At 46.3% G+C, this 27,724-nt stretch overlaps 1 protein-coding gene across 1 annotated transcript in view; it reads right to left on the reverse strand.

Moving 5' to 3' along the window:
• The window catches only part of LOC123765554 (uveal autoantigen with coiled-coil domains and ankyrin repeats), a 53,675-nt gene extending 33,965 nt beyond the window's left edge, over positions 1–19,710 (reverse strand). The window contains exons 1-5 of the mRNA XM_045754231.2: positions 18,376–19,710; positions 15,852–15,994; positions 10,626–10,806; positions 6,704–6,901; positions 2,451–5,291 (exon numbers count right to left, since the gene is read on the reverse strand). Of these exons, the coding sequence (XP_045610187.2) occupies positions 2,451–5,291; positions 6,704–6,901; positions 10,626–10,806; positions 15,852–15,991 (3,360 nt within the window). The 5' untranslated portion in view covers positions 15,992–15,994; positions 18,376–19,710. The remainder of the gene's footprint in view (positions 1–2,450; positions 5,292–6,703; positions 6,902–10,625; positions 10,807–15,851; positions 15,995–18,375) is intronic.
• Positions 19,711–27,724: the final 8,014 nt, after the last annotated feature.

The following is a 27,724-nucleotide window of genomic DNA, read 5'->3' on the forward strand; positions in this document are numbered from 1 at the left end:
CATTTGGAGATGGATGCTGTGGGTAGTCCATCTACTGGATTCTTGGGGTTTGGTTGTCCACACTGTTCACGTCTGTAGTGTCCAATGGTCTCCAGAACTGTCTGTCTCGTTTCCTGTCCATCTCCACAGAGTGGACCATTGACACCACCTCCTTTCAGTGGCTCTGCATGATACCTGCATTCCCTGGCACAGATCTCTCTGCATTGGCTTGGAATCAGTGTCTTCCTTTCTACATGGCCCCAACTGCGAAGCCCATGCAGTGGATGCCTTTGGCTGGACTGGTTATAGTGGGGATTTCTTTACCTATTTCCCCAGTATATCTGTTGCTTTGGATCCAGGCCAGGTTGAAGTTCTACCAGGAAAAGGGGGTCCTTCTGCTCCTTGGTAGTAGGCATTAGTATCAAGTATTGTTTGCACTGTGTCTGAGCCCAAGCATTTTTTTTAGAAGATCAGTCCAGTAACATACCATACTGGCTAAGACTTCTTGGCTCATTGCGTTTGGACTTTCTGAAGAGTGTATCGCTAACTGTATAGCAAGCAGGTGGCCGAATTTATGATGTCCCACCTGCGTTTGTCTCCTTGCGGCAGTATAGAGTAGCTTGGCACTCTTTTTATCACTTCCTGTCCCTTTGTGCATCATTCTTCTGTCTGTTAGTAATGTGCTTTCATTTCTCTCTTGGTTGTTTCTTCACGAGTATCCTATGCCCAATACTGCTGCCTCTATTGTTCAGTGCTGGTGGAGCTGCTACTGCATACATTCGGCATGCAACTGGAAGCTGTCTCATACCTTGTTTCATGCCCTCTTGATTTCTCTTGACCGTATCCTTGCCTTTTTTTCTTCACCTTGGTTCATGGTTCCCCCTGCAGTCTGTGATTCTTTTTTAAAAATCAGTTTTTCTGTTGGCACTCAACTCCGATTGGAAGGGCAGGAATCTTCATACTCTTCTCCAGAGGCGGGGTTATCTATTTTATGTTTCTAGTGGGTGTTATATTCATTTGTAGCTATCTTGTTTTCTGGCTGATAATGAGTTAAGTGGGCTTCCAGTGGGGTCTTTGGTTATTGATGCTCAATTAGTTCTGCCAGGGGTATACCTGTGGCAGCTCCTCGTCACTACCTTCATGCCACTGATTCCGTCTCGATGGATGCTTTGTGTGCGGAACCTTCTTTCTTGGTTCCCTGTTTCAAGGCTCATATTCTTCAAGTTGTCTACAGTGTTATTAAGTCCAGTCAGCCTGTTGACTACCCTCGTGCCCATGATGTTCGTATGTTGCTCTCACAAAGGTCTTTGCTAACAGGTCATGGGCTGATATTAGAGCGAGGGTGTTTTGGCAGTCTAACAGGATCTTGGTTACCTTGTACAGCATTTGAAGTCTCTAGGTCTCGTCATACCTGTATTGCCTTGGGTCGTTTTTTCTCCTCCGGTTGTCACTTCTTTGTCTTGATTGCCTGCAGTCTCACCTCCTCCTTCCTGGTTAGATCCTTGTGTTTCTTCTCCATGGGTAGTTAGTTTCAGGGACCCAAAATGGGCTCCTCCAGAAAACCAGTGTTGAATGTAATGAAATGCCTCCTAAATGAACCCCTATTGTTCCCTAATTACATCCCTCCCTTCTAGATTCATCTGTAGGTGTTTGTAGTCTTCACATGCTACAGAACTGGCTTGGAAGGCTGGGGGAAAATTGGAGCTCCAGACTTTTCATCCCTCCCTTCCCTTACTGGCAGAGGGTTAGTGGAAACGAGCTTGCACTAGTTTTGAGATTTACAATCGTTTCTTAACACTCATTGGGAAGTTCATTTGGCAATTTCGATGCTTCAGTTCTTTTGAAGTCGGCAGTGTCTGAATTGGTTCGCTGACTTTATGGATGCTTTCCCTGTAAGTGGCAGAGTGTCACCTGCTCTCTGCTCCTCTGTGAGGGCAAGTGCCAGGTTCTGGCTTTGGTTCCCAGTAGGCAAACAGAACTCCATGGCTTATGAGAACTAGTAGTTAGGAGCCATCCCAGCAAAATAGCTTCTGGGAGCCACCAGGACTCATACAGAAAGAGGTATTTCATTACATTCAACACTTTTTTTTTTGCCACACATTTTAAACACAAGCCCTGCATTAATTTCTTAACAAATCTAGTAGATAATTTTCCCCTTTGCTGGAACAAACCACTATTTATTATTTATAATACAACAAATCCAACAAAAGTGAATGGAATAAGTTTATAAAATTTTACTGTATTTATAGAAACAAATGAGATGATGAAATGATAATTTGGGTTGTGAAGATGCCCATGTAACGACAGTAATACTATTGATATATGACCAATCTCAAATGCACTGAAAGTTAAAGAAAAAAGTAAAAAATACAATGACTTATAAAATCAATAAATCTGATTTGACTGCACATCATCTATAACTTCAGTTGCAAGAAAAAATCTAAAGTTTGTAGAAGAGTATCCAAGTTTACCTCTTGCTGCTGCCGCTGTAAATCAAGCTCCTGTTGGTCACTATAATGCTTTGACTGCTTCTCTTGCTGTTGTAAATTTGACACTCGAGTTTCTAGAGCAGCTCTGCGTCCAAATTCCTTTTCCAACTTTAGCCGAAGTTCCCGCACAAGATCTTGAAGCTGCGCAACATCAGATGCATCTGGCAGAGACGATAAGGGATTAAGAAGAGAGTCTTTAAGACCTGAATTAATGTGGGTACTTTCTTCTGTTTCCGTTGAAGCCGCTGAAATTCCATCATCTAGCTCATCAAGCCCACGAGGAGTAGATAGTGGGTCATGAGCAATCGAATCTTCATCACTAAAAGCTATGCTGCATAAACCACTTCCTGACCCTGTTCTACAGTGTGGTTTACTTAAAGCAGACAAATTAGAGGGTGGTCTGGAGACACTACGTTCATTACTCTTCTCTACTGGTTTGTTTTTTTCTACTTTCTGGTTAGATGTTAATTTAATGTTTTCAGCTATTTTTGTAATACTCATTGGATTTGTTAACAGGTTTTCTTTTGTAGAAACTGAATTTTTTGTTTCTGCATGAGAAAATGTTTCTATAGATGCATCAAGTAATTTTTCTTTGACTGTCTGTATATCACCATTTTCTCTAGTAGCTGATAATTCTGAAGAATGAACTCCACTCACAGATATGGATGATGATCTAGGGGACACAACATTAACTGGGTTTGCTTCTAATATGTCATTACTGATGTTGTGGCCAGTGTCTTCTGACTCAACAACATTTCTTGTACTGGTAGTTTCATCTATACTTCCTAGTTCATTTACATCAATTTTAAAATCAATGCCATTTCCATTCCCTTGTGCTGTATGAACTCTTTTTTTATTGATGCATTCTAGTAAAGTATCAGTATCTCTTCCTGAATGGCCATTTATTTCTTTTAGATTTTCATTACTCGAATTTTGGAGGCTGCTATTAGAGCTGGAATATTTATGTTGGCTAATACTAGCATTAGCTTCCCACACTTCCTCTGTTTCTTGCATTGTTCCCACACGACCTAAAGTTCCTACAACTGTTGATAAAGTATTAGTACACGAGCTACCAGCATTGGTGGCAAGAAGAGAGAGAGTACTTCCTCCAACGTTATTGCTGTCAATTTCTGAAGATTTACTATGTATACGGGTATTTAAATTTTCTCTCGTTTCCGACTGTTGACTTTTTACACTTTCTTCCTTTTTCCCGAGAGACGATAATGGAGCATCGTCACTATTACTGTCCACCGAAGACTCATCTCCTAAAGATTTTAACTTTCTCTTCTCTGCTGCATTTTCAAATTTAATTTGTTCTACAGCAAAGTTGTTTGATGATTTTGATTCTAATTTTCCTTTTGTGGGTGTGCTATTTTTTCTTCTTCGTGGTCGCTGTGATGATATTAATTCATCATCACTGTCGCTGTCAAAATTAAAAGACCTCTCGAGTCGAGACTTAGTACTGGCATTTCTTGGCGACTTCTTTAATGGAGACTTTCTTAAAGACTCTTTTAAAGCAGAATGTTTTCTGCTTTTCCTAGCAGATGTCTGTGGTGAGTAATTGAGTGACAGGTCTGTCTTAATAACTTCTTCACACTGTTCTGGCATTTGTTTAGCAGGAGATTCTCTTTTTGTGTTCAGAGGTGCATGATCTCCAAATGATGTCTGAAAGGCAGATGAATGGGAAACTGTTTTACTTGGCGAAACTTTGACATTGAGTCCATCTTCTGGAAGCATAGAACTTCTCCTGCTTATAATGTTTTTCTTGGGTGTTCCCTCAAGTGGTAGAACTGGCTTTTCTTCATCACTAAAAGATACATCTTCTGATGACTGATATGTTAAGTCATTTAATCCTAGTTCAGCAAGCATATCTTCTCTACTTGTTCTAGAGTGAGATACTGCACCAATATCATCATTTGGGATTTTCTCTTCCTTATTTACTTCTTCATGGAATTGTAAGCCTCTGTTGAATAGCTCAAATGGTTTTAGTTTGGGTTCTTTGTCTTCTTCATCCGATGAGGATTTCCAAGAGTCATCTGCTTTTAAACTGTCTTCTTTATCACTACAAATATCTTCTGCTTTAGCATCCACATTTTCTGAGGCAATACTCGAAGAGCTTGTATGAAGACGTGGGGGTTTTGGAGGACCCAGCCCATTACTCCTGCTGCCCTCAGGTGTGGTGATGGTGGCAAAGAGATTACCAGCAGACTCATCTGATGATGGCAAAAATTTGGTGAGGTTAAGTTTTGGCTTTTCCTTAATAGAATTAATGTCACTACTGTCACTCCAAGAATTATCTGTTCCATCACAATGGCTATGTTTATTTGCTGAAGTTAGCCCCACAGCCCCATCATCATCTTGAGCACTCCCATCATCGCTAACATTTAGCAGGCCTTGTGGAATCACACTTGAACTTCCGTCATCCTTCATCAGCGTCTTTAGGTGGTTATATAATTGATTGTGATTTGTAAAACGAGCATAATCAGCTGCCGACCATTTACTAGCATCAACGCGTGAAAGATCTGCACCGTGATCGATGAGTGATTCAACAAGTGAAACACTACCCAGTTTTGCAGCAACCATAAGAGGAGTCACACCTTCCTTATCGGAAACGTTGACACTAGCACCATGTCTAAGAAGAGCCTCAACGGCTTCTTCCTGGTTTTCAGAGCATGCTATATGCAATGGGGTACGGCCAAGTGAGTTTGGAGCATCATAATCACTGTCACAATCCAGCAATAATGTTAAAAGATCAGTTGCCCCTGTTCTGGCAGCCAAATGAGAGCAGTTGTTCCTTTGGTAGTCAGTCGCCTTTATGTCAACCTGAAATGAAAGATACCAATAAGTGACAAACATCATCAATCTATATCTATAAAATAGAATGTCTGTCTGTCTGTCCAAAGTTGGAGGCCACATGTTTGGATCTAGCCTTGCGAACTTTGCAGGATGACAAATGGGTAGTTGGATACTGTCATAGGCAAGTTGGGGTCTGTCTAATTGTTTCCATTTAAGCAGGGTAGTCTGCTATTGTGACTCCCACACACCTACGAAACTAACCTTGGTTTTATTTTCCATGGAATTTTTTCAATAGTTTTTAGCAGTTCAGTATTGCATGTTGAGAGAGAGTAGGGAGGGGGAAGAGGGGGGAGATGGAGGCAGAGAGAGAGAGAGAGAGGGATGGGGATGGAGAGAGGGAGAGAGAGGGAGAGAAGGGGGGAGGGAGGGAGAGGAGAATGGGGAGTGAGTGAGAGAAGGGACACAGAGAGAGGGGAAGGGAGTGAGAGGAGAAGGGAGTGAGAGGAGAAGGGAGTGAGAGGAGAAGGGGGAAGGGAGTGAGAAGAGAAGGGGGAAGTGAAAGAAGATGGAAGTGAGAGGAGAAGGGGGAAGGGAGTGAGAGGAGAAGGGGGAAGGGAGTGAGAAGAGAAGGGGGAAGTGAGAAGGGGGAAGGGAGTGAGAGGAGAAGGGGGAAGGAAGTGAGAGGAGAAGGGGGAAGGAAGTGAGAGGAGAAGGGGGAAGGGAGTGAGAGGAGAAGGGGGAAGGGAGTGAGAGGAGAAGGGGGAAGGGAGTGAGAGGAGAAGGGGGAAGGGAGTGAGAAGAGAAGGGGGAAGTGAAGGGGAAGGGAGTGAGAGGAGAAGGGGGAAGTGAGAAGGGGGAAGGGAGTGAGAAGAGAAGGGGGAAGGGAGAAGGGGGAAGGAGAAGGAAGACCTGGACACTGCCAACGACCCCATCTAATACCCAATAAAAAATAATCAACATGAAGCCAACAATCAACATTTATAAACTATATACTGAAGTACTGATTGAAATAAATGCCATTTTTCTGGCGGCTCTTCACTAACTCCCCATAGCTATTTTACTTATTAGAGCCTTCCTTATTGTGAGCATCCATGACCTTGTTGTTAGGACAAGTCTCGATCTTTAGACCTAAGTTCGTCTGATGATCTAAGTGAATGAAATGTTATTATCTCGCTACTGTGGATTTCATCTTTTATGATATGAATGAAGGGGTGAATTATCTCCAGATACCTTTGTGGGGCTGCAGAGAATGTGTAAAATCATAGTTGGTACCAGTTAGGCACTTCTGAAATCTTTCCTTATTGTCACCATCCATGATCTGGTCAGTAGGACTAGTCTCGTACTTTTGAGGCCGGAGTTCGAATCTCTGATGATCCAAGTCAGTACTATCCTAATAGTTTTAGAAAGAAGGAAAAGCCAAATATCTTCCTCCAACTTACTCGTCTTTGAAGAAACAGTTGAACAATCTGCAACTGGGCTCTCTCTACTGCTCTAAGGAAGGGTGTCATGCCAATATTATCCTTCATTTCCACATTACTCTTGCTCCCTAATAAAAAAAGCACAGCATCACCATGCCCTTGAGCTGCTGCATGATGTAAAGCTGTCTTACCCTCACTGTCTTGGGCATCAACAGACACCTGAGAAAACAGAATAATAACTCTGATAAGCCAATACAGTCCTACAATACTGATTGGTTACAGTGCATAAATACCAATCATAATGTCTGAGAGGATGACAAGCATGAGCACTGCAGGAAACCCACAAAGAGCACTTGTCTTATGAACTGCATTTCCCTTTAATAAAGTGTTCCTATTTTAGTTGAGCCAAGACAAATTTGCATATACATTTATAAGGTAACTTTACACAAGGCTGAAATAATAAACAAGTGGGTGAGAACACCTAATCCCCCATGACCAGATAAAATATACTGTCTGTAAGATTGACTTTTGACATAAATTCAGCCTACCCTTGTAATTCTCCTGGTTGTCACCAGGTGGTAGCTCAGGTCATCTGGGTACCTGATTGTACGCAAGGTTTTGGTGCTGGATGAGTTTCATCTGAATTTGAGCTGGTAAGTTTTCTTCTTATTTTTTCCCTCTGGTCCAGATTCTCTTCCTAATGTTGTTTAGGTTGGAGACCTCTGCTGCAAGATGCTTTCTCCTTCTGGCTCCCATGTTCCAAGCCCTCCTCTCTTCCCCCACTTAGCTTCCTAAGCGAGGTTTTGTCTCTCCCAGAGGATCGGCTGTTAAACCTTGCTGGATGGTTCAAGGCTCTCTGTCAACCTTTGTGTAGTAAGTTTTATGGCCTTTTGTACCACCACCTGTATGGAAGACATGGTGTGGACAGTCTTGTGTTGTTAGGCATGCCTTTAGGCTCTTTTTCTTTCTGTCAACTGTCTTCTGTCTATGCGGTGGTGGACTTTAGCTTTCTCCCTTGGTTCTTTTGGAATAGCCACTTTTATTTCCATTACAGTCACAACTCATCAATCAGCTTTGGCATAACCTATCTTTTTTGCTTTTCGGGCAGTTTTGACCTCTCCTCACTTTTTTTATTGATTCGGGTCTTTTGCCTCAGTTTGGCTCACATGGCCCAAAAGCCCTCTTGGTCATTGGTTGGAGCTTGTTCCTAAACTTGCTTTTGAATTTCAACCTTTCCTGAGGAATGTTCTGACAATGCGGCTTTCTTGTTGAGATTCACTTTTGGGAGTCACCATGGTGGGCTACATGTTTTTTTTCCAGAAACGGGGTTTACATGTTCTTGGTCTAGGGACACATTCTCATCATATCTTGCTTTCTGCTTCATATATTGCAGGAATGAGATGCTCACCTTTTGGAAGGGGCCACTGTTGATCAATGCTTGGTTTGGCCTGCCTGGAGCTCCATATGTTCGTTTGCCTAATGACAGCGAAGTTATGTTACTGCCAATAACTGCATTTATATTGTACCTCAATTCTAGATCCATGATTCCTTGTTTTAAGACCTGGTACTCTCAGGTCATCCAGTAGGTCACAGTTTAGCTAGCTGGATGTTTATCACCATATGCATGATGTGTATAAGGATCTCTTTCATGCATTTTTTTGTCCCAATATTTCCTAGACTATTATTTTCCCAACTGTGAAGCCCATTGCCATCATGCTGGTGTTCTTTTATTTATTTACCTGAATTTACCCGAGGGCCACCAACACACTAGTGGCCTCAATGAAGACAGGAGGCTGGCATCTTGTCAAAGGTTATCTTGAGGTTATCTTGAGATGATTTCGGGGCTTTAGTGTCCCCGCGGCCCGGTCCTCGACCAGGCCTCCACCCCCAGGAAGCAGCCCATGACAGCTGACTAACACCCAGGTACCTATTTTACTGCTAGGTAACAGGGGCATAGGGTGAAAGAAACTTTGCCCATTGTTTCTCGCCGGCGCCTGGGATCGAACCCGGGACCACAGGATCACAAGTCCAGTGTGCTGTCCGCTCAGCCGACTGGCTCCCTCATTTGTCCTGACAATTTTTTCAAGCTGGATTTTAAAGTTCAGCAGAGTTTTGGCATTTACGGCTTTGGAGGGTAGACAGTTCCATGGGTTTATAACCCTGTGGGTGATAAAAGCATCTCCTGTTTTCAGTCATACACTATGCTTATTGAGCTGGAAATAATTACTCCTTGTCTGCGTTACATCTGACCTTAAGAAGAAGTCGCCTGGATCAACATCCTACAAATTGTTCAGTATTTTGAACATTTCGATGAGATCACCCCATCATGCCTGGTTTGCAGTGTTGTTAGCCCTGTGCCCCTCAACCTGTCTTGTTTTGACAAGATACATGCTTTCTCATTCAGGACATTATACATTCTCTTTCAGGAAAGACATTCTCCTCTCTGAAGTGCAGTTCTGAGAAAGCTCCTTAGGGCTACTGAAGGGAGGCCAGTTCAGAAATAGTGTGTTGAATATAATGAAATGCCACTTTTTGTGCACCATCTCAGTAGTTGAACTTTTCCTCCATGTCTTCCGTGTGGAATTCAGGGTGTGCCCCGGCTTCCTGCAAGTGTGTCCCAGTTTCCTTCAGTTTCCTGCAAGTGTGCCCCCGTTTCCTTCAGTTTCCTGCAAGTGTGCCCCCGTTTCCTGCGAGCGTGCCCCGGTTTCCTGCGAGCGTGCCCCGGTTTCCTGCGAGCGTGCCCCGGTTTCCTGCGAGCGTGCCCCGGTTTCCTGCGAGCGTGCCCCGGTTTCCTGCGAGCGTGCCCCGGTTTCCTGCGAGCGTGCCCCGGTTTCCTGCGAGCGTGCCCCGGTTTCCTGCGAGCGTGCCCCGGTTTCCTGCGAGCGTGCCCCGGTTTCCTGCGAGCGTGCCCCGGTTTCCTGCGAGCGTGCCCCGGTTTCCTGCGAGCGTGCCCCGGTTTCCTGCGAGCGTGCCCCGGTTTCCTGCGAGCGTGCCCCGGTTTCCTGCGAGCGTGCCCCGGTTTCCTGCGAGCGTGCCCCGGTTTCCTGCGAGCGTGCCCCGGTTTCCTGCGAGCGTGCCCCTGTTTCCTGCGAGCGTGCCCCAGTTTCCTGCGAGCGTGCCCCAGTTTCCTGCGAGCGTGCCCCAGTTTCCTGCGAGCGTGCCCCAGTTTCCTGCGAGCGTGCCCCAGTTTCCTGCGAGCGTGCCCCAGTTTCCTGCGAGCGTGCCCCAGTTTCCTGCGAGTGTGCCCCAGTTTCCTGCGAGTGTGCCCCAGTTTCCTGTGAGTGTGCCCCAGTTTCCTGAGGGTATGCTCTAGATTCCAAGGAGGGAAGGGAGGGAGGGAATTATCAGTTGAGAGTGCCAAGCCATTACGACTATATAACACTGGGTCAGAATAAGGATTTGGGATGGGACAGGGTGAAGGAATGGTGCCCAACTACTTGGACGGTCGGGGATTGAACACCAGTCTGCATGAAGCGAGACCGTCGCTCTACGGTCCTGCCCAAGCCCAAGCTCAGATTCCAAGGAGTGTGTACCAATGTACCAGAGGTGTGATATGAATTCCCTGCTGAGTACCCTGGGTGGGGTCCTAGTTGGCCAGGTATATTCCCTAAGCTTACTAAGTGTGTCCCAGGATATTGGGGTTTTAGAGCCTCGAAATTATCTGATTTCAAAACTTGCCCCTATCTTGTAGAGAGCCAGATTCTGTTCCTCATTCCAAGTAGGTAAGGTGAGCCTCACAAGACCTGTTGCATCTCCTTAAGCCCCTCAGATTCATTACACCATCATTTAGTGCTGGGAATTATTAATGAAAATCCCAGAAAATGTAATAAAATCTGCTAAATTATGATGAAATTTGCTTAAATATGAAACTTGTGGTGAAACCTGCTTAAATATGTATGTACAAAAATCAATCAGTATGATAAATGGGGCAATAAATTCTAACCTTTTTAACAAACTTCTTAAGTTTGTTGGTATCACCCAAGTAGGCCCATTTGTGAAGCTTGGTAAAGTTTTTATCTTGTTTGCTATGTGGGTCTACTTGTGTGATGGCTGTTGAAACTCCACTATTGAAAGAGTCCAACGACTGAGTCTCATAACTGTAGTACGAACCTTTCTGAGGACTACTGGAAAAGGGGAAATAGAAAAGAGAAGAATTAACATTGTAAAGTGAAACATATTTTAGATTACAAATACTTTATTGTATTATACAATACAGTAACCTGTGCTTTAGTCTCAAAATCCTTCCTAAGAAATACTCATTATAGAATCAATGTTGCTTATTTCTATAGTTTTCATGTTGCATACATTTCTGTTATATTAACCTCCTCTCTTAATTCTTACCACCTATAACTCCTTATCTTACTGTTTATGATGCTTTGAAGGTTTAATAAGTCCAAAAAAACAGCGTTGAATGTAATTAACTCCATTTTCTGGGTGAGTTCCGGAGGCTCCCCGGAGCTATCCATGGCTGATACAGATACCCTAACTATTTTGCATCAGTCGATGTGGGTGGAGTTCTAGGCATACCGGGGACCATGAGCCAGAATCTGGCCCCCCCTCACAGAGGCACGAGGAGCAATGGCCCACAGAAATGCACATGTGATTTGGAGCATTCTATATCTGCCATCAACCGGGACAGGCACCCAGAAAGGTAAGTGCCTCAAAACAAACCCCCTATTCTGGTTAACAACGAAAATCGTCAAACGAGTGGACAGAACTCCCCAAAAGAAAAACGAGCAAACAAGCATGACGTCACACGAGCTGCGCCACATGTCTGCGCATCTCCTCCCACCTCGGGAGGGAGAAGAAGCCCCAGACCCTCGCACCAGTGATCCACACCCCAGTTCTGAGGCTGGATATAAAAAAATGCGAAAACTGCTAACCGGAGGGAGGGAGGGTTGCCGGGGAGCCTCCGGGACTCACCCAGAAAATGGCGTCTCACCCAGAAAATGGCGTTTCATTACATTCAACTCTGGTTTTCTTGGGGGAGCCCCTACGGCTCTCCGGAGTTACTTCAACAAAGTCAAAACAAAAAGAAGGGGATTTACCCGGGAGGCGGTCGTTGCTCTACTCCTCAACTCGAAGTCGAGACAACGGGCTGCAACCGCCGACCCAAAGCGACACAAGCCCGACTGGGGCCAGGAACGTTCACGAGGTAGTGTGCAGCTAGGATCCTGTTCGACCGCCAAAAACCCTGTGCCTGAATGTCAGCCCAAGACATATTGCCAAAGACGGCAGCAAGAGCAGCAAACTTACAAATGTCATGGGCACGGGAATAGACCGCAGACTGGCTAGACTTAATTACCCTGCGGATGACCTGAGAGACCCGAACCCGCGAATAGGGAAGAAGGGAAACCGGATCACCCCAAAGCGCGTCCCCGGACATCGAATCCGTGGCGCGCAGATAACGGTGGAGGGCTACAACTGGACACAACACATGGTGAACCCCTGGCCTGACCATCCAAGCATCAACAACCCAAGGACCCCTCTGGAAAGCAGCAGTCTCATTCTTCGCCAGAAAAGAGGGAGAAGCCGCGGCAGACGAACATACCTATGTTCACGACCACGACCAAAAGAGCAAAAACCTCTGCGCTGGAGAAGAGCATGAAGTTCCACCAACCGACCCCCAGAGGCCAATGCCAACAGAAAAAGAGCCTAAGCAAAACAATCCGGAACCGAAGGGGCCACAACAAAGTGAGAAGAGATATAGGAGAGCACCCTGTCCAAAGACCAGGACGGCTCAGGTGGCGCATGAGCAGGCTGGAGGTGAAACAACGCACAAGACAGTGCGTGAAACGGTGCAGAAGTAACACCGATACAGAAAGCAAGCTGCAACGGCTCCGCCAGCGCCGCACTATATGAAGTGACAGTATTAGGCATAAGATGATGGTCCTGGAGCAACCAAGAGAAAAAGGACACCACCACCTGAACCAAAAGCAAAGAGTAATGAAGAAGAGTCAAAAAGAAAAGGAAGGACCGCCAGGAAACTTCATACTGCTGCCAAGAAGAAGCCCACAGGTGGGAAACCATCAGAGAGGCCACCTGAGCACCAAAGAGATGGTGATAAACTCGAGTCAAAAACACCAAACGCGAAGACTCGAAGAGATGAGCGAACCAATCTCGTACCAGACTGGCCCGATCTCTGGAAAGAGACGGAGCCGCAGAAAAACCTCCGGGTTCAGACACCAGGCAAGCAGCGCCTGAAAACACGGCTGGGCCGGTCACCATGGGGCCAAGAGGACTACTCGCCCCTGGTAATTCTCCAAGCAAGCCAGGACCCAGAGCAACAGCTAAACCGGGGGAAAGAGGTACAGGAACCCCCACCTCGACTAATCCTACCGAAAGGCATCGATTCCGACAGCCTCGCAGTTGGGGAAGGGCGCCACATATACCGTAAGACGCCTCGACCACGCCGAAGCGAAGAGGTCCACCGCCCGAACGACTAGCAGAGCCAACTGAATGAATCGGCGTTGACCGTCCATTCAGTGGACATGGAAACGAACTAGGACAGGCCATCTGCCTGGACGTTGGACACCCTCCGGACGTGAACCGCCAGGAAAGCCAAACCCCGAGAACTCAGCAGACGAGTCACCCGAAGCGATCAACCCCAAAGAGTCAAGGACCGTATCGATCCCCCTCGGTTTAGGCAATGAACCATCGGGAAGCAGTCCGAATGGAGTCGGATCAGCGATCTGCGAGTGACCTGAACCCTCCAAAGCGCAAACCACACTGCCGCGAACTCCCGCACCGTGCTGTGGGCCCGACGGAAAAACGGACCCCACCGCCCCTGGCCGGCCTGGTGAGCACTGGTCACAAAGCCCCAGCCGAGAAACAATGCATCTATGAACACGTTGAGCGAAGGCTCGGGTGGGCGCCAAGGCACAGAACCCCGAAAAACCCGAAGAGGAAACTGGCGACACAGCAGCTGAAACAAGGCCCCCGGGGGTCGAACCCAGCGATCGCGAGAGAGTCGGAAGGGGCATTCCCGAAGGAACCAGAACAGCTGACAAAGCCAAACCCGACCCGGCAGGTAGAACAACATCGCAAAGTTCAGGCTCCCGCACAGACCCTCGAGCAACCGCCGGGTGACATGGGAAACAAGAAACCCCAGAAACAAGCACCAAAAGCTGGGAAAGCACCAAATCCCTGGCGAGCAGACATGCGGACCGACTGAGAGCCCAAACCAGCCAGTCGTCGAGGTAAGCCAACACCCGAACACCTAACAGACACAGACGGGCCACCACTACCAGGGGAAGGAGTGTGAATACTTGAGGTGCCAAAATCAACCCGAACGGGAGACAACGAAAGAGGTAACTCCCCACAACAAAACCGAGCCAGTCCCGGAACCCCGGATGAATAGGGATGTGCCAATACGCGTCCTTGACGTCCAGGACACTATCCAAGCGCCCAGCTCCAACAGAAGCCGGACCTGGGACAGAGTAGTCATCCAAAACGAGAGGCAAGAAACCGAAGAGTTCAGACGGGGCAAGTCTAGAATGTCAGATCTAGTGCGGACCTGCCACATTCAGATCAGTCTAGAATGTGGCAGGTCCGCACAGTTCCACTTCGGAACTAGAAACAGGCGAGAAACCCACCTGAGAGACGTCGTCGTTTCGACCACGCCCAAGCGCACCCATTCCAAGATGACCCGACAGAGCGCAGGAGAGGAAGCTTGCCCTGTCAGCCCCAAACCCCCCAAAGGAGGAGGAGCCACCCAACGCCACCGCAGGCCAAGAGAAACGAACTGAAAAGCCCACAAATAGTGAGACCAGGAGTGAGCGAATAGAGCAAGCCTCCTCCTCACTGCCCCGTCAATGGGGCAAATCGCGAAAGGGCCGCTGCCCCCTACGAGAACCCGACCTGCGCGCAGAGCAGGTACAGTCGGGACCGCAGGCGGCACCGGCACCGAACCTGACACCTGTGGTCGACCCCGACGAAAGGAACCGTGAGCTCTGGCACGACCCTGCCAGGAAGGAATCCCCCGGTTCCCCCGGAGAACCAACAACTCAGACATAGCATGGCAAGTGGAAGAAGCCTCCTGAATATAACGATCAACTGCAGAGGCCTCAAAAAGCAGAGGACAAAAAGGGGAAGACAACCTAAGAACCAGAGCCCAAGCAGATTCCAAGGAGGAAGCTAGAACAGCCTGTCGACATGCAAAACGCGCAGCGAAAAACTGCAGCAACGCCTCTCGCAGGATCGGTGCAAACAGCTTCAAAAGAGCAGATGACGCACGAGCAGCCGAGACCAAGGCGTCAGACTCAGGAACGGCCCCAAGCGCCTCCACATCCTCTGCAAGCCAATCTGAAGACAGCTCCAGGAGGGAAAAGAAATGCAGAACCGAAGGCAAAAAGCCACGAGTACGCAAGTCCTCAGCCACAAGCACAGCTGACAGGGAAGGAACCTGCACATGAAGCTGAACCGCACCAATACCCAGCAAAAGGGCAGGAGCGAAAAGGCACTCATTAAGATGCGCAAAATTGCCCCCAGGTAAACCTAGACCACCGTCAACGCCTCGCACCACTCAAATGTGCGGGTCTGACAGAACGTGCCCCAAGCATCCAATGAAAACAAGGGGCAGTCTGCAAGCCAGGATGACCCCCGAACCTCATAATGCACCCAGTAAGGACATGAACATCCAAACCTGAACGAAGAAGGATCCATTATGGAGGCATACTCTGGGTCACGCAGGAGGTAAGCTGCAATGGCTGACCGCACCTCAGGCGGCGAGATGCGGGAAGTCAAAATCCTCCGGAAAGATGGAACCAAAGAATCAGCAGGGACACGGAACCGAACCCGGGGAGGAGCAGAACCCAAGAACCCAAGTCCAAATCATATGCAGTGTGGGGGGGGGGAGGAAGCCCCACTTCTTGCAACAGTAAGCCCCGCACAGAAGTATGGAAAATCCAGGCGGGGTCCAACGGAGGCCAAGGCCCCCAAGTTCGCACTGTGTTGAGTGCATTATCAGTCTCATCCTACCCATATACTCAGACCTTGATAATGCACTCAGGAGAGTGCAAAAGATGGCGTATTTCAAATCTTTACACAAAAACGTAAAAGTTGGTTTTCATCCTTAATACTGTAAATACTGTATAGTGGACCTCTGATCCCTTTCAGATAGTGATAGACTATTTTTGTTGCTAAGGAATGTTACAGTATTGCATCTTACCCAGATCTATGGGGTGAGGTAGATGTGCTTCTGAAAGTGTTGGCAACACTGGATCCTGGATTGCCTGGTGTTGACTGGTCATCATTGCGCCCACTCGCAAGATTTGTCACAGAGCCAAATACGCGTTTCAGCTTCTTCATATTCTTTGCATGTAAATATCAAGAGAAAATTAAAAACTGCTTCACAAAAAAAGAATTTAAATGTACTAGCTCTATTTATAAATCCAACATTATGTTTGTAACTCTTTGTCTATGTATGTACTTTTACCTGAATAAAAATTAGAATTTTGAATTTTGAATAGTGCAATAAATTTAACAAAATATTTGGGTATGTAAAATTTTGACTACAATAACCAGGCCTCACAAGATGATAATGTAGCCAGACAGTAAGTCAAAATAACGTGGCTGAAAATTACACACACAATCCACACATCTGAAAATAAAGGAAATGACAATGTTTCAAATTAACTTGATAATGGTCCATGATGGACCAAAATGTTGTAATTTCCTTAATTCTGAAATGTGTGCATTAAGTATCAAATGATTTACTGTACAGTATATATTATATCCAAAGAAACACCACTGAAAATGCTTTGTAACGAGAGGGAAAATACAATTGTACAGCGGATATAAGATGATGGGACAATTGTAAGTACAGGGGTTACACAAATACAAAGTTACTGCTATGCAAAACATTTTGGGAAATCCAAGACATTACTGCAGTTAAAAAAAACAGCGTTGAATGTAATGAACGGTTACTTCTGCACCGTTTCGCAAGCCATCTCGGGCTTTGTTTAACCTCCGGCCTGCTCATGCGCCGCCTGAGCCATCCTGGTCATTGGACAGAGTGCTCTCTTATCTTTCTTCTCCTCGATTTGTTGTGGCCCCTTTGGTTCAGGATTGTTTCTCCAATGCACTTTTTCTGTTGGCATTTGCCTCTGGGGGTCGGGTTGGTGAGCTTCATGCTCTTCTCCGGCGCAGGGGTTTCTGCTCCTTCGGTCTTCGTCATGGTTTTGTTTGTTTGCAGCCGTCTCCTCCTTTTCTGGCGAAGAATGAGTGTGCTGGTTTCCGGAGGGGTCTCTGAGTGGTCGATGCTTGGTTCGTTCAGCTGAGGGTGCATCATGTTTTGTGTCCGGTTGCGGCTCTTCGCCATTATTTGTGCGCCATGGCTTCGATGTCCGGGGACGCGCTGTGGGTTGATCCAGTTTCCCTTCTTCCCTGTTTGCGGGTGTGGGTCTCCCAGGTCGTCCGCAGAATTGTCCGCAGCCCATGACGTTCGCAAGTTCGCCGCTCTTGCTGCCGTCTTTGGCAACATGTACTGGGCTGACATTCGGGCATGGGGTTTTTGGCGGTTGAACAGGGTCCTGGCTGCTCCTTACCTAGTGAATGTCCCTGGGCTTCATCGGGCCTGTGTCGCTTTGGGTCGGCGGTTGCAGCCAGTTGTCTCGACTTCGAGTTGAGGAGTGAGCAGCAACCGCCTCCCGGGTAAGTCCCTATTCTTTCCTCTGTGGGTAGTTAGCTCTGGGGAGCCGAAGGGGCTCCCCCCAGAAAACCAGCATTGAATGTAATGAAATACCATTTTCTGGGCGAGACCCAGAGGCTCCCTGGCATCCTTCCCTCCCTCCCTCCGGTCGGTGGTTTTTCGTGTGCTTTGACATCCAGCCTAAGAACTGTGGGTGAATAGCCAGCATGAAGGATCTGGGGCTACTCCTTCCCCCTTCTGGGGAGGGGGGGGAGCTACGCAGACAACGTGTGACATCGTGATCATTTGCTTGTTTCTTTTAGGGGAGTTCTATCCACTTGTTCGGCTTGAGACCTATAGAACTTGGGCCTACCGGGGCCCAAGTTCCCAAGTTGTTGTCTTGCCTATATAGTGAGTTCTTTGGGGCTTACAGTCCCCAAGTGGGCATTTAAAGGCATAGATGATGTTGGTTTCCTTCAAGGCATTCTGCTTTGTGTCTGGAGAGTTTTTCACGAGTAGGTTGGCCGTTTTTTTGGATTTATAGTAAATCGTCAAATGTATTTTCTGATTTTTGTCTATAGGGATAACGTTCCTATCAATAATAATTTTTCAGGGCCCTTTCCTCAGTTTTATGAGCTGTCAAAAAGAAGTTCCTGTAAAATAGTCTAATAGGGGGGTACAGTTGTTGTATTAGTTGATACCTGGTTACCTGGTTGATGGGGTTCTGGGAGTTCTTGCTTGCTGGGAGGACGTTGAACAACCGCGGACCTCTGATGTTTATACAGTGTTCTCTGATTGTGCCTATGGCACCTCTGTTCTTCACTGGTTCTATTCTAGAGGTTCAGAGGACTCATGTCCTCTGATATTGATAGAGTTCTCTCTCAGAGTACCTGTTGCACCTCTGCTTTCAATGGGGGTATTCTGCACATCCTGCCATGCCTCCTGGTCTCATGTGTATTAACAAACAGACAACCAGCTTCGTTGAATTGTCTCATGTCCAAAACGACCTTAACCCACATTAAAACCACAAGATAATACTATTAACAGTTAAAAAAATACTCACACAATGTGTATGGGGTCCACTACCCCCTGTAGGATGGGTATGTTGTTGTCGTTGAGTTTGGGGTGACGACTATCCAGGGATCGGATGTGCCCCGGTGTACCCTTGAAGCATTAATCGCGAAGCCTAATGATGGAAGGCTTAATGATAGAGATGTTTTTTCACCCACAGGGTTATAAATCCATGGAACCTCCTACCTGCCAAAGCCGTAAATGTCAAAACTGTGTTGTCTCAAAATCTAGCTGGAAAAGATCATCAAGGCAAGGCAAGGGGGATCTTCGACAAGCCGCCAGCTTCCTGTTCTCATCGAGGCCACTAGTGTCTCTTAGGTAAATCAGGAAATTATTGTTGCCTGTGGGCGGAAACTAATGAGCCTGGCCGCCAATAAGCAGACGAAGGGGCAGATGATCAGGGAGCCCCAGGAGTCCCTCAGGGGCAGATGATCAGGGAGCCCCAGGAGTCCCTCAGGGGCAGATGATCAGGGAGCCCCAGGAGTCCCTCAGGGGCAGATGATCAGGGAGCCCCAGGAGTCCCTCAGGGGCAGATGATCAGGGAGCCCCAGGAGTCCCTCAGGGGCAGATGATCAGGGAGCCCCAGGAGTCCCTCAGGGGCAGATGATCAGGGAGCCCCAGGAGTCCCTCAGGGGCAGATGATCAGGGAGCCCCAGGAGTCCCTCAGGGGCAGATGATCAGGGAGCCCCAGGAGTCCCTCAGGGGCAGATGGTCAGGGAGCCCCAGGAGTCCCTCAGGGGCAGATGGTCAGGGAGCCCCAGGAGTCCCTCAGGGGCAGATGATCAGGGAGCCCCAGGAGTCCCTCAGGGGCAGATGATCAGGGAGCCCCAGGAGTCCCTCAGGGGCAGATGATCAGGGAGCCCCAGGAGTCCCTCAGGGGCAGATGATCAGGGAGCCCCAGGAGTCCCTCAGGGGCAGATGATCAGGGAGCCCCAGGAGTCCCTCAGGGGCAGATGATCAGGGAGCCCCAGGAGTCCCTCAGGGGCAGATGATCAGGGAGCCCCAGGAGTCCCTCAGGGGCAGATGATCAGGGAGCCCCAGGAGTCCCTCAGGGGCAGATGATCAGGGAGCCGCAGGAGTCCCTCAGGGGAACAAAGCACCAGACCGCTCCCTACCAAGAACTCGGCCCCACACTAAAACGCAAAAAGTCATCCAGAGATACTACACTGGAACTGCAATGGAGTTCGCAGTAGACTTAATGACATCATACAGTAGGTCCGTGAACACCAAGCTGCCGTCATAGTGCTACAAGAGACACTATTGTGTTGATTTAGGGGCGACGACGATCGTGGGGCAGGTGTTGACAACAACCCAACGTTAAGCGGTTATCACAAGTTCTCCCTGCTCTCTGCCCATAGAAAACGGGCCTCATTATTATTATTTATTTATTTATTTATTTATTTATTTATTTATTTATATACAAGAAGGTACATTGGGATTGTGAGGATGCATAGCATAGTAATTACATTCTTGTAAAGCCACTAGTACGCGCAGCGTTTCGGGTGAAGCGCGTCTAAGTAACTGGGCCTCCACTCTTCAAGCAGAATTGGTTGCCATAATCCTTGCACTAGAGCGCGTATATGAATCCAAAGTTGACACGCTAATTGTAAGTGACTCCTTGTCATCCTTGACTGCCCTTAGCTCCCCAAGGCATAACTGTGACGTGCTTATCTCTGAAGCTAGACACAGATATACTGAAATAATCAATGATGGAGTCAGAGTTTGTCTCCTGTAGATTCCTTATCATATTGGTCTCCGAATGCATGAGAGAACTGATGAGCTAGCCAAGACTTTTGCTCGTAAAGAGGGAATTGATTACCAACTTGGACTGCCTTTGAGCAGCCTGAGGTCAGCAATATCCCAGGAACATCAACTAAATTTCGGAGACTTGAGGCAAAGTGAAATTCACACCAGTTACTCCATCTATCATCATTCTATTATGCATGAAGAACCGCACGTCTATGGGTCATCCAATAATGTTAGCAGACTTCTAGATGTTACCACTGCTAGGCTTAGGCTCGGCTACAAGTACCTCTGGGAATTTGTAACATCTGTTGATGTAGATTTGACTAAATGTAAACTCTGTCAGCAGAACTATTCGCATACTTTGCGTCATTATATAATGGAATGTGAAAAAATTGCGGAATTTAGAGATAACACCATCAATAGTGTCCAAGAAATGTGTAAGTACTTCATTTATAATGATGTGCTGCCCGAAATCTTAGCGAAGTATCCAAAATTTGCTTACTGTAGGTAATGCATGCATATGACTGTAAAGCTGCCGCCCAGTTGGGTGGGTGTGCAGCAAGACTAGTAACTGTGTGACTCACTATAGATGTAAAGTGCCTTGTATAGTGACTGTTGTGAGCCTCTTGTTGATCATTTGTGACACAAAAGATTATTGATGAGTGTATTTGAGTGGGAGATTAAATATGTATGTGTATGTATATATGTATATGTACATGTATGGATGAGTATGTGTACATGTATATATAACATTAATAATTTTGTAACTAGCGTCGAAAGATTGTTATTTGCTTAGCTAAACGAACTAGAGGGTTCAGTTCCTGAACCGATTATGTGCCTCTGTAATCCTTTACACCACCGCCCACGGGATGGGTGTGGGGTGAATAATAAAGAAATTGAATTGGGCAGGTCCTTAATCTAAGAAACTTATAAGTAGGTAAATACTTGCAAAATTTATAAAAATGATAACAGTTACAAACCAAGAAAAAAAATAAAAGATGAGAGAAAAATTGTAGGTATATTAAAGCACATAGGTAGCTCAGAATGATTGCAATGACAGCTTGAATGGTAGTTTAACAAAACTTAGCAGGCACAATACAGCTTATGGCTAGCACATAAATGAAGACAGCAATGAACACAATGATAAAGTTGTTTGGATTCAGTACATAAAGATTGGGAGATTGGGTAACACTAGATACAGAGCAAATTTAAAGCTCAGTGTAGGAAACTACGAAGATGAAATTAAGTACTTTTTGGTTTGTTTTTAAATGAGGCAAAAGTTTGACAGCTTTTCAATTCACTAGGGAGTGAGTTCCATAGACTAGGTCCCTTAATTTGCATAGAGTGTTTACACAGATTAAATTCGACCCTGGGGATATCAAAGAGATATTTATTTCTGGTGTGGTGATAATGGGTCCCATTACATCTGAGTTTCAGAGTATGGTTTGCTTTTAAGAACAGGGTTTTGTAAATGTAGTTGACAGAAGAGAATGTGTGGAGGGAGTTAATATTTAGCAAGTTTAGGAATTTAAACAAGGGAGCTGAGTGTTGTCTGAAAGCAGAGTTTGTTATTATTCTGATAGCAGATTTTTGCTGGGTGATGATGGGCTCAAGGTGGTTTGCAGTGGTAGACCCCCATGCACAGATACCATAATTAAGATAGGGGTAGATTAGTGCATAATACAGTGAGAGGAGAGCAGAGTTAGCAACATAATATCTTATTTTAGAGAGTATACCAACTGTTTTAGAGACTTTCTTAGTTATGTGTTGAATGTGGGTGCTGAAGTTGAGTCTCTTATCTAGGAATAGGCCAAGAAACTTGCCATCATTTTTTATTACTTTACTTTATTATTTTTATTACTGATGTTAATGTTGTCTATCTGTAGCTGAATTGCATTCGATGATTTTCTTCCAAATAAGATGTAGTAGGTCTTTCCTATGTTTAGTGTTAGTTTGTTAGTTGACATCCATAAGTGGACTTTTTTAATTCATTATTCACAACATTATTTAGTGTATGTGGGTTGGGGTCTGAATAGATGAGGGTAGTATCATCAGCAAATAATATAGGTTTAAGAATATTAGAGACATTAGGCAGATCATTGATATATATAAGAAATAGAAGAGGTCCTAAGATGCTGCCCTGTGGCACTCCAACGGTTATTGGTAGAGTGGAAGAGGTTGTATCATTGATGGTTACACATTGGTGTCTGTCACTAAGATAGGATCGGATGTAGTCAAGGGCAAGGCCTCGGATTCCATAATGCTGGAGTTTAAGTAAAAGGTAGTTGTGATTAACAGTATCAAAGGCTTTTCTTAAATCAATGAAGAGTCCAATCGGAAACTCATTTTTGTCAAGAGCTGAGTAGATTACGTCAAGGAGACTAATAATTGCATCACTGGTGCTCTTTTGGGACCGGAAGCCAAACTGGCAGGGGCTGAGTATGTCGAATTTTACGAGGTAGGAATAGAGCTGTTTGTAGATAATTTTTTCAAATATTTTTGATAGAATGGGTAGATTTGATATTGGTCTATAATTGTTTATGTCCGCCGGATTGCCTCCTTTATGAACTGGCGTTACTCTTGCTTTTTTAAGGATATCAGGGAAGGTATGACACTCTATAGATTTGTTGAACAGTAGGGCTATGGGTGGGACAAGGGCATGGGAGGCGCTCTTGTACACAATGGACGGAATTTCACTGGTGTTCCCTGCCTTGGTTTTTAGAGAGTGTATGATGGACACAACATCTGCCGGGCTGATTGGTGAAAGGAGAAGAGAGTTTGGATAGCTGCCTGAGAGATATGTGTTGATATGTGTCTGAGTCTGTGGGATTTTACTGGCAAGATTAGCACCAACCGATGAAAAGAAGCTATTAAATTCATTTGCCATTTCTAAATCAGTTGACGGTGTATACCCATCCTTGTAGAGTTTTATTTGGTTATGTGAGTGTTGTTTAGTTCCAAGGATACTAGAGATTGTTTTCCAAGTGCTTTTCATGTTGCCTTTTGCTTCATTGAATCTATTCACATAATATGCAAGTTTTGCCTTTCTTATGATACTGGTAAGCATTGATGAGTACCTTTTAGCTACTTCCTTTGAAACTAGGCCAATCCTAAGTTTCTTTTCATATTCATGTTTCTTGTTGATTGAGTTAAGAATGCCACTTGTGAGCCATGGATTGTTTAATCTTTTGTCAGTTACTTGCTTGGTAAGAAGGGGGCAATGAAGGTTGTAGAGGCTTAGAGTTTTGGAGAGGAAGAGGTTAGCTAATGAATTTATATCCTGAGTATTATTGAATTGGGGAAAATGGGGAAGACTCGTCGAGGTGACAGCAATGAACGTCAGGAACACACTTCCTTCAGAGAACAATACTAGTGAGGTCAAAATAGGATATTATGGGTTGGTCTCGTCGTTTGTTTCAATCACATTTGGGTCACTGTGTACTTGGCTGCCTTCTGGGGGTGCTACATCATTTGTGGGTAGCTGTGGGCTCATGGAGCAGCTGTGGTCTCATGGAGCAGCTGTGGGCTCACGGAGCAGCTGTGGGCTCAAGGAGTAGCTGTGGGCATGGAGCAGCTGTGGGCTCAAAGAGCAGCTGTGGGCTCAAGGAGTAGCTGTGGGCTCATGGAGCAGCTGTGGTCTCATGGAGCAGCTGTGGGCTCATGGAGCAGCTGTGGGCTCATGGAGCAGCTGTGGTCTCATGGAGCAGCTGTGGGCTCATGGAGCAGCTGTGGGCTCAAGGAGTAGCTGTGGGCTCATGGAGCAGCTGTGGGCTCAAAGAGCAGCTGTGGGCTCAAGGAGTAGCTGTGGGCTCATGGAGCAGCTGTGGGAAGCTGTGGGCTCAAGGAGCAGCTGTGGGCTCAAGGAGCAGCTGTGGGTAGCTGTGGGCTCAAGGAGCAGCTGTGGGCTCAAGGAGCAGCTGTGGGCTCAAGGAGCAGCTGTGGGCTCAAGGAACAGCTGTAGGTAGCTGTGGGCTCAAGGAACAGCTGTGGACTCAAGGAACAGCTGTGAGTAGCTGTGGGCTCAAGGAGCAGCTGTGGGTCAAAGAGCAGCTGTGGGCTCAAGGAACAGCTGTGGGCTCAAGGAGCAGCTGTGGGTTCAAGGAGCAGCTGTGGGTAGCTGTGGGCTCAAGGAGCAGCTGTGGGCAGCTATGGGCTCAAGGAGCAGCTGTGGGCTCAAAGAGCAGCTGTGGGTAGCTGTGGCCTCAAGGAGCAGCTGTGGGTAGCTGTGGGCTTAAGGAGCAGCTGTGGGCTCAAGGAGCAGCTGTGGGCTCAAGGAACAGCTGTGGGCTCAAGGAGCAGCTGTGGGCTCAAGGAACAGCTGTGGGCTCAAGGAACAGCTGTGGGTAGCTGTGGGCTCAAGGAGCAGCTGTGGGCTCAAGGAGCAGCTGTGGGCTCAAGGAGCAGCTGTGGGCTCAAGGAGCAGCTGTGGACTCAAGGAGCAGCTGTGGGCTCAAGGAGCAGCTGTGGGCTCAAGGAGCAGCTGTGGGCTCAAGAAGCAGCTGTGGGCTCAAGGAGCAGCTGTGGGCTCAAGGAGCAGCTGACAAAATTGGAGGAGGGCCAGAGTCGTGTCGTCACGACGTCATCTTGAGTCGTGTTCTCAAGATGGGACTCTGTTACATTAAGGACCTGCCAGAAACGCTATGCGAGTTAGTGGCTTTACAAGAATGTAAAAACCTCAGTGCTATGTACTCTCATAAGCTCAATGTACCTTCTTCTATATACATAAATAAATAAATAAATAAATAAATAAATAAATAAAGAGTTCAATCCTGTCGAACGTAAAATCTCATGAGAAATCTTGGCGCTTCTCAGAAAATTATAATAAGCACTTCATAAATTATTACATATTACAAATAATTGCCCGAAACTCCATACGTGCTAGTAGCTGTACAAGAATGTAAGAACTCTTGTGTATGAAAGATAAATAAATATAATAATGATGCGCGCACAAAATAACATAATACAACAGTTTATGCTTTAAATTTTCAAAGAGAATGGTTTGTAGGAACGGAAACAGAAAACGATAATTTCTGTGACCTTGGAAGTTGTATGGGTACACTACCGCAAACAGTGGGTTCCCACTTTTCTTCTGTTAGCTCTGGTCTTCATCTTCCCCAATCTTTCCTTCTTCGTAAACCTGTCCTTGAGTCTCGTCCTTTAGATTTCTGAACTCGTCTTCGACTTCCCTATAACGATACCTTCTCTCTCTCTCTGAACTTAATAAATAAAATAAATAAATAAATGTTTATTCAGGTAAGGTACATACATAAAAGAGATTTTACAAAATTTGATAGATTTATAGATAGAGCTAGTACATACAATGCCTACAGCCACTATTACGCAAAGCGTTTCGGGCAGGAAAAACATTAAAGACTAAAACTTAATACTAATTGAGTTTAAAGTATAAAATGTGTTGAGAACAATTAAAAATATAAATAAAAAGGGGGGAAACATGGCTGAAAAAGCAGCACAAATATAATTAGGTCGACAGACAACGTTGTTTAAGAATACAGACATGGGTTGACAATATAGGGGTAAGGTAGGTTACAGGGAATTTATTAGGTAGTGCTTCGTTTTTACCTTAAACTGGTTGAGAGAGGTACAGTCTTTAACATGGTTGGGAAGGTCATTCCACATTCTGGGTCCCTTGATTTGTAGAGCATTTCTAGTTTGGTTAAGTCGCACTCTTGGAATATCAAAACTGTATTTATTTCTGGTGTGGTGCTCATGGGTTCTGTTACAATCTTCAATGAAGCATTTGAGGTCAGGATTGGCATTACAGTTCAGCGTTTTATATATGTATAATACACATGGGAGAATGTGCAGTGACTTAATATCTAACATATTCAGAGATTTGAGTAGGTACCGAGTGATTTCTGGGGCCAGAGTTGGATATTGTCCTAATAGCATTCTACAACAGAACTTCGTTGGCCCTCTGCGGTTCTACGGTGGCGGGCTCCGATGGTATTCATTATGAGATGCTTCGCCATCTCCCTCCGTGCACGTCTCAGTATTTACTGAGTCTGTATAATCGGATCTGGGAGTCGTCGTCAGTCCCTGAGGACTGGCTCGATGTCGTTGTCCTCCCTGTTCGCAAACCGGGGTCTCTGGGTACTTCCCCTAAGGACATTCGCCCTATTGCCCTCACAAGTTGTGTCTGCAAACTCTTTGAACGTATGGTTAACGTTCGTCTGATGTGGTTCCTGGAACACTATCGCCACCTCTCCCCTTCTCAATTTGGTTTCCGCAAGTGCCGCAGCACGACAGATGTCCTGGTGAACTTGGAGGTCTATATTCGTACTGCTTTTGCTGCGAAGACCTCCGTTGTTGCCGTCCTTTTTGACCTGGAAAAGGCTTACGACACCACTTGGCGATATCATATTCTATCCCAGCTTCATTCTTTTGGCTTTCGTGGTCATCTCCCTCTCTTTCTCCGCAGCTTCCTCTCTCGTCGTTCCTTTCGGGTGCGCCTTGGTACCGCTCTCTCTCCCTCTTTTCAGCAATACGAAGGTGTGCCCCAGGGTAGTGTTCTGAGCCTACTCTTTTTCTGGTTGCCCTCAATGGTCTTCTTTCCTCTCTTCCTTCAGGTGTCTTCTCCGCTCTCTATGTCGATGATCTTACCCTTTGTTGTCAGGGTGATGATTCGCCTCTCCTTCAGCGCCGGCTTCAACTTGCAATTGATGCCGTGTCGTCTTGGGCCACCGATCATGGCTTCATGTTCTCTTCTACTAAGACTTGTGTTGAGTGCTCTAAGGCCCTTACCCTCCTTCGGGTATTGTCCCATACTTCTTGGGGAGCGGATAGGCGCACTCTCCTTGCTTTACATTCCTCTCTCGTCCTGTCTAAGCTCGATTATGGTTGCTCTGCTTACTCGTCTGCTTCTCCTTCTACTCTTCGCCGTCTTGATGCTTTGCACCATACTGGGTTGCGCCTCAACTCTGGTGCTTTTCGTTCGACTCCCGTCCTTAGCTTGTATGTTGACACTGGCTTTCTGTCTCTCCAGGACCGCCGTGATCGCTACTGTCTTCGCTATCTTGCGCGGTCCTTACAACATCCTTCCTCTCGCCTCTGTCGTGCTTTAACTTTTACCCCTCCTGCGGTTCCTGTTCCTCTTCACCACCTCAATCTTTCTGTCCGGTTATCTCGCCTACAGGATTCTCTTTCCGTTCGTATTTCTAATGTTTCTCCTCGTGTTGTTCCCTCTTTGCCCCCGTGGATAGTCCCCCCTTCCGCGGTTTTGTACATCCTTGACCCGCATCACTAAGGCTTTTACCCCTCCTACGGTTCTAAAATGCCTTTTCCTTGAGCACTTTTCTTCTCACTCCCGCTCCGTTTCCATCTTCACCGATGGGTCTAAGTCAGCGGACGGTGTTGGCTACTCTGTTGTTTTTCCTGATCGCACTTATATGTGTCGCTTGCCTCCGGAGACTAGCATCTTTACAGCGGAGCTTTATGCTATTCTCTATGCTCTTCGTCTCCTGCTTTCTCGTTGTCAGTCTTCCTTTGTAGTTGTTGTTGACTCTCGTAGTGCCCTCATGGCTCTCGGGTCCTTTAATCCGGTTCATCCAGTAGTTGTCAAGATCCAGCATTGGCTG

Source organism: Procambarus clarkii, chromosome 30 (assembly GCF_040958095.1).
Source record: "Procambarus clarkii isolate CNS0578487 chromosome 30, FALCON_Pclarkii_2.0, whole genome shotgun sequence".
NCBI classification, from domain to species: Eukaryota; Metazoa; Arthropoda; class Malacostraca; order Decapoda; family Cambaridae; genus Procambarus; species Procambarus clarkii.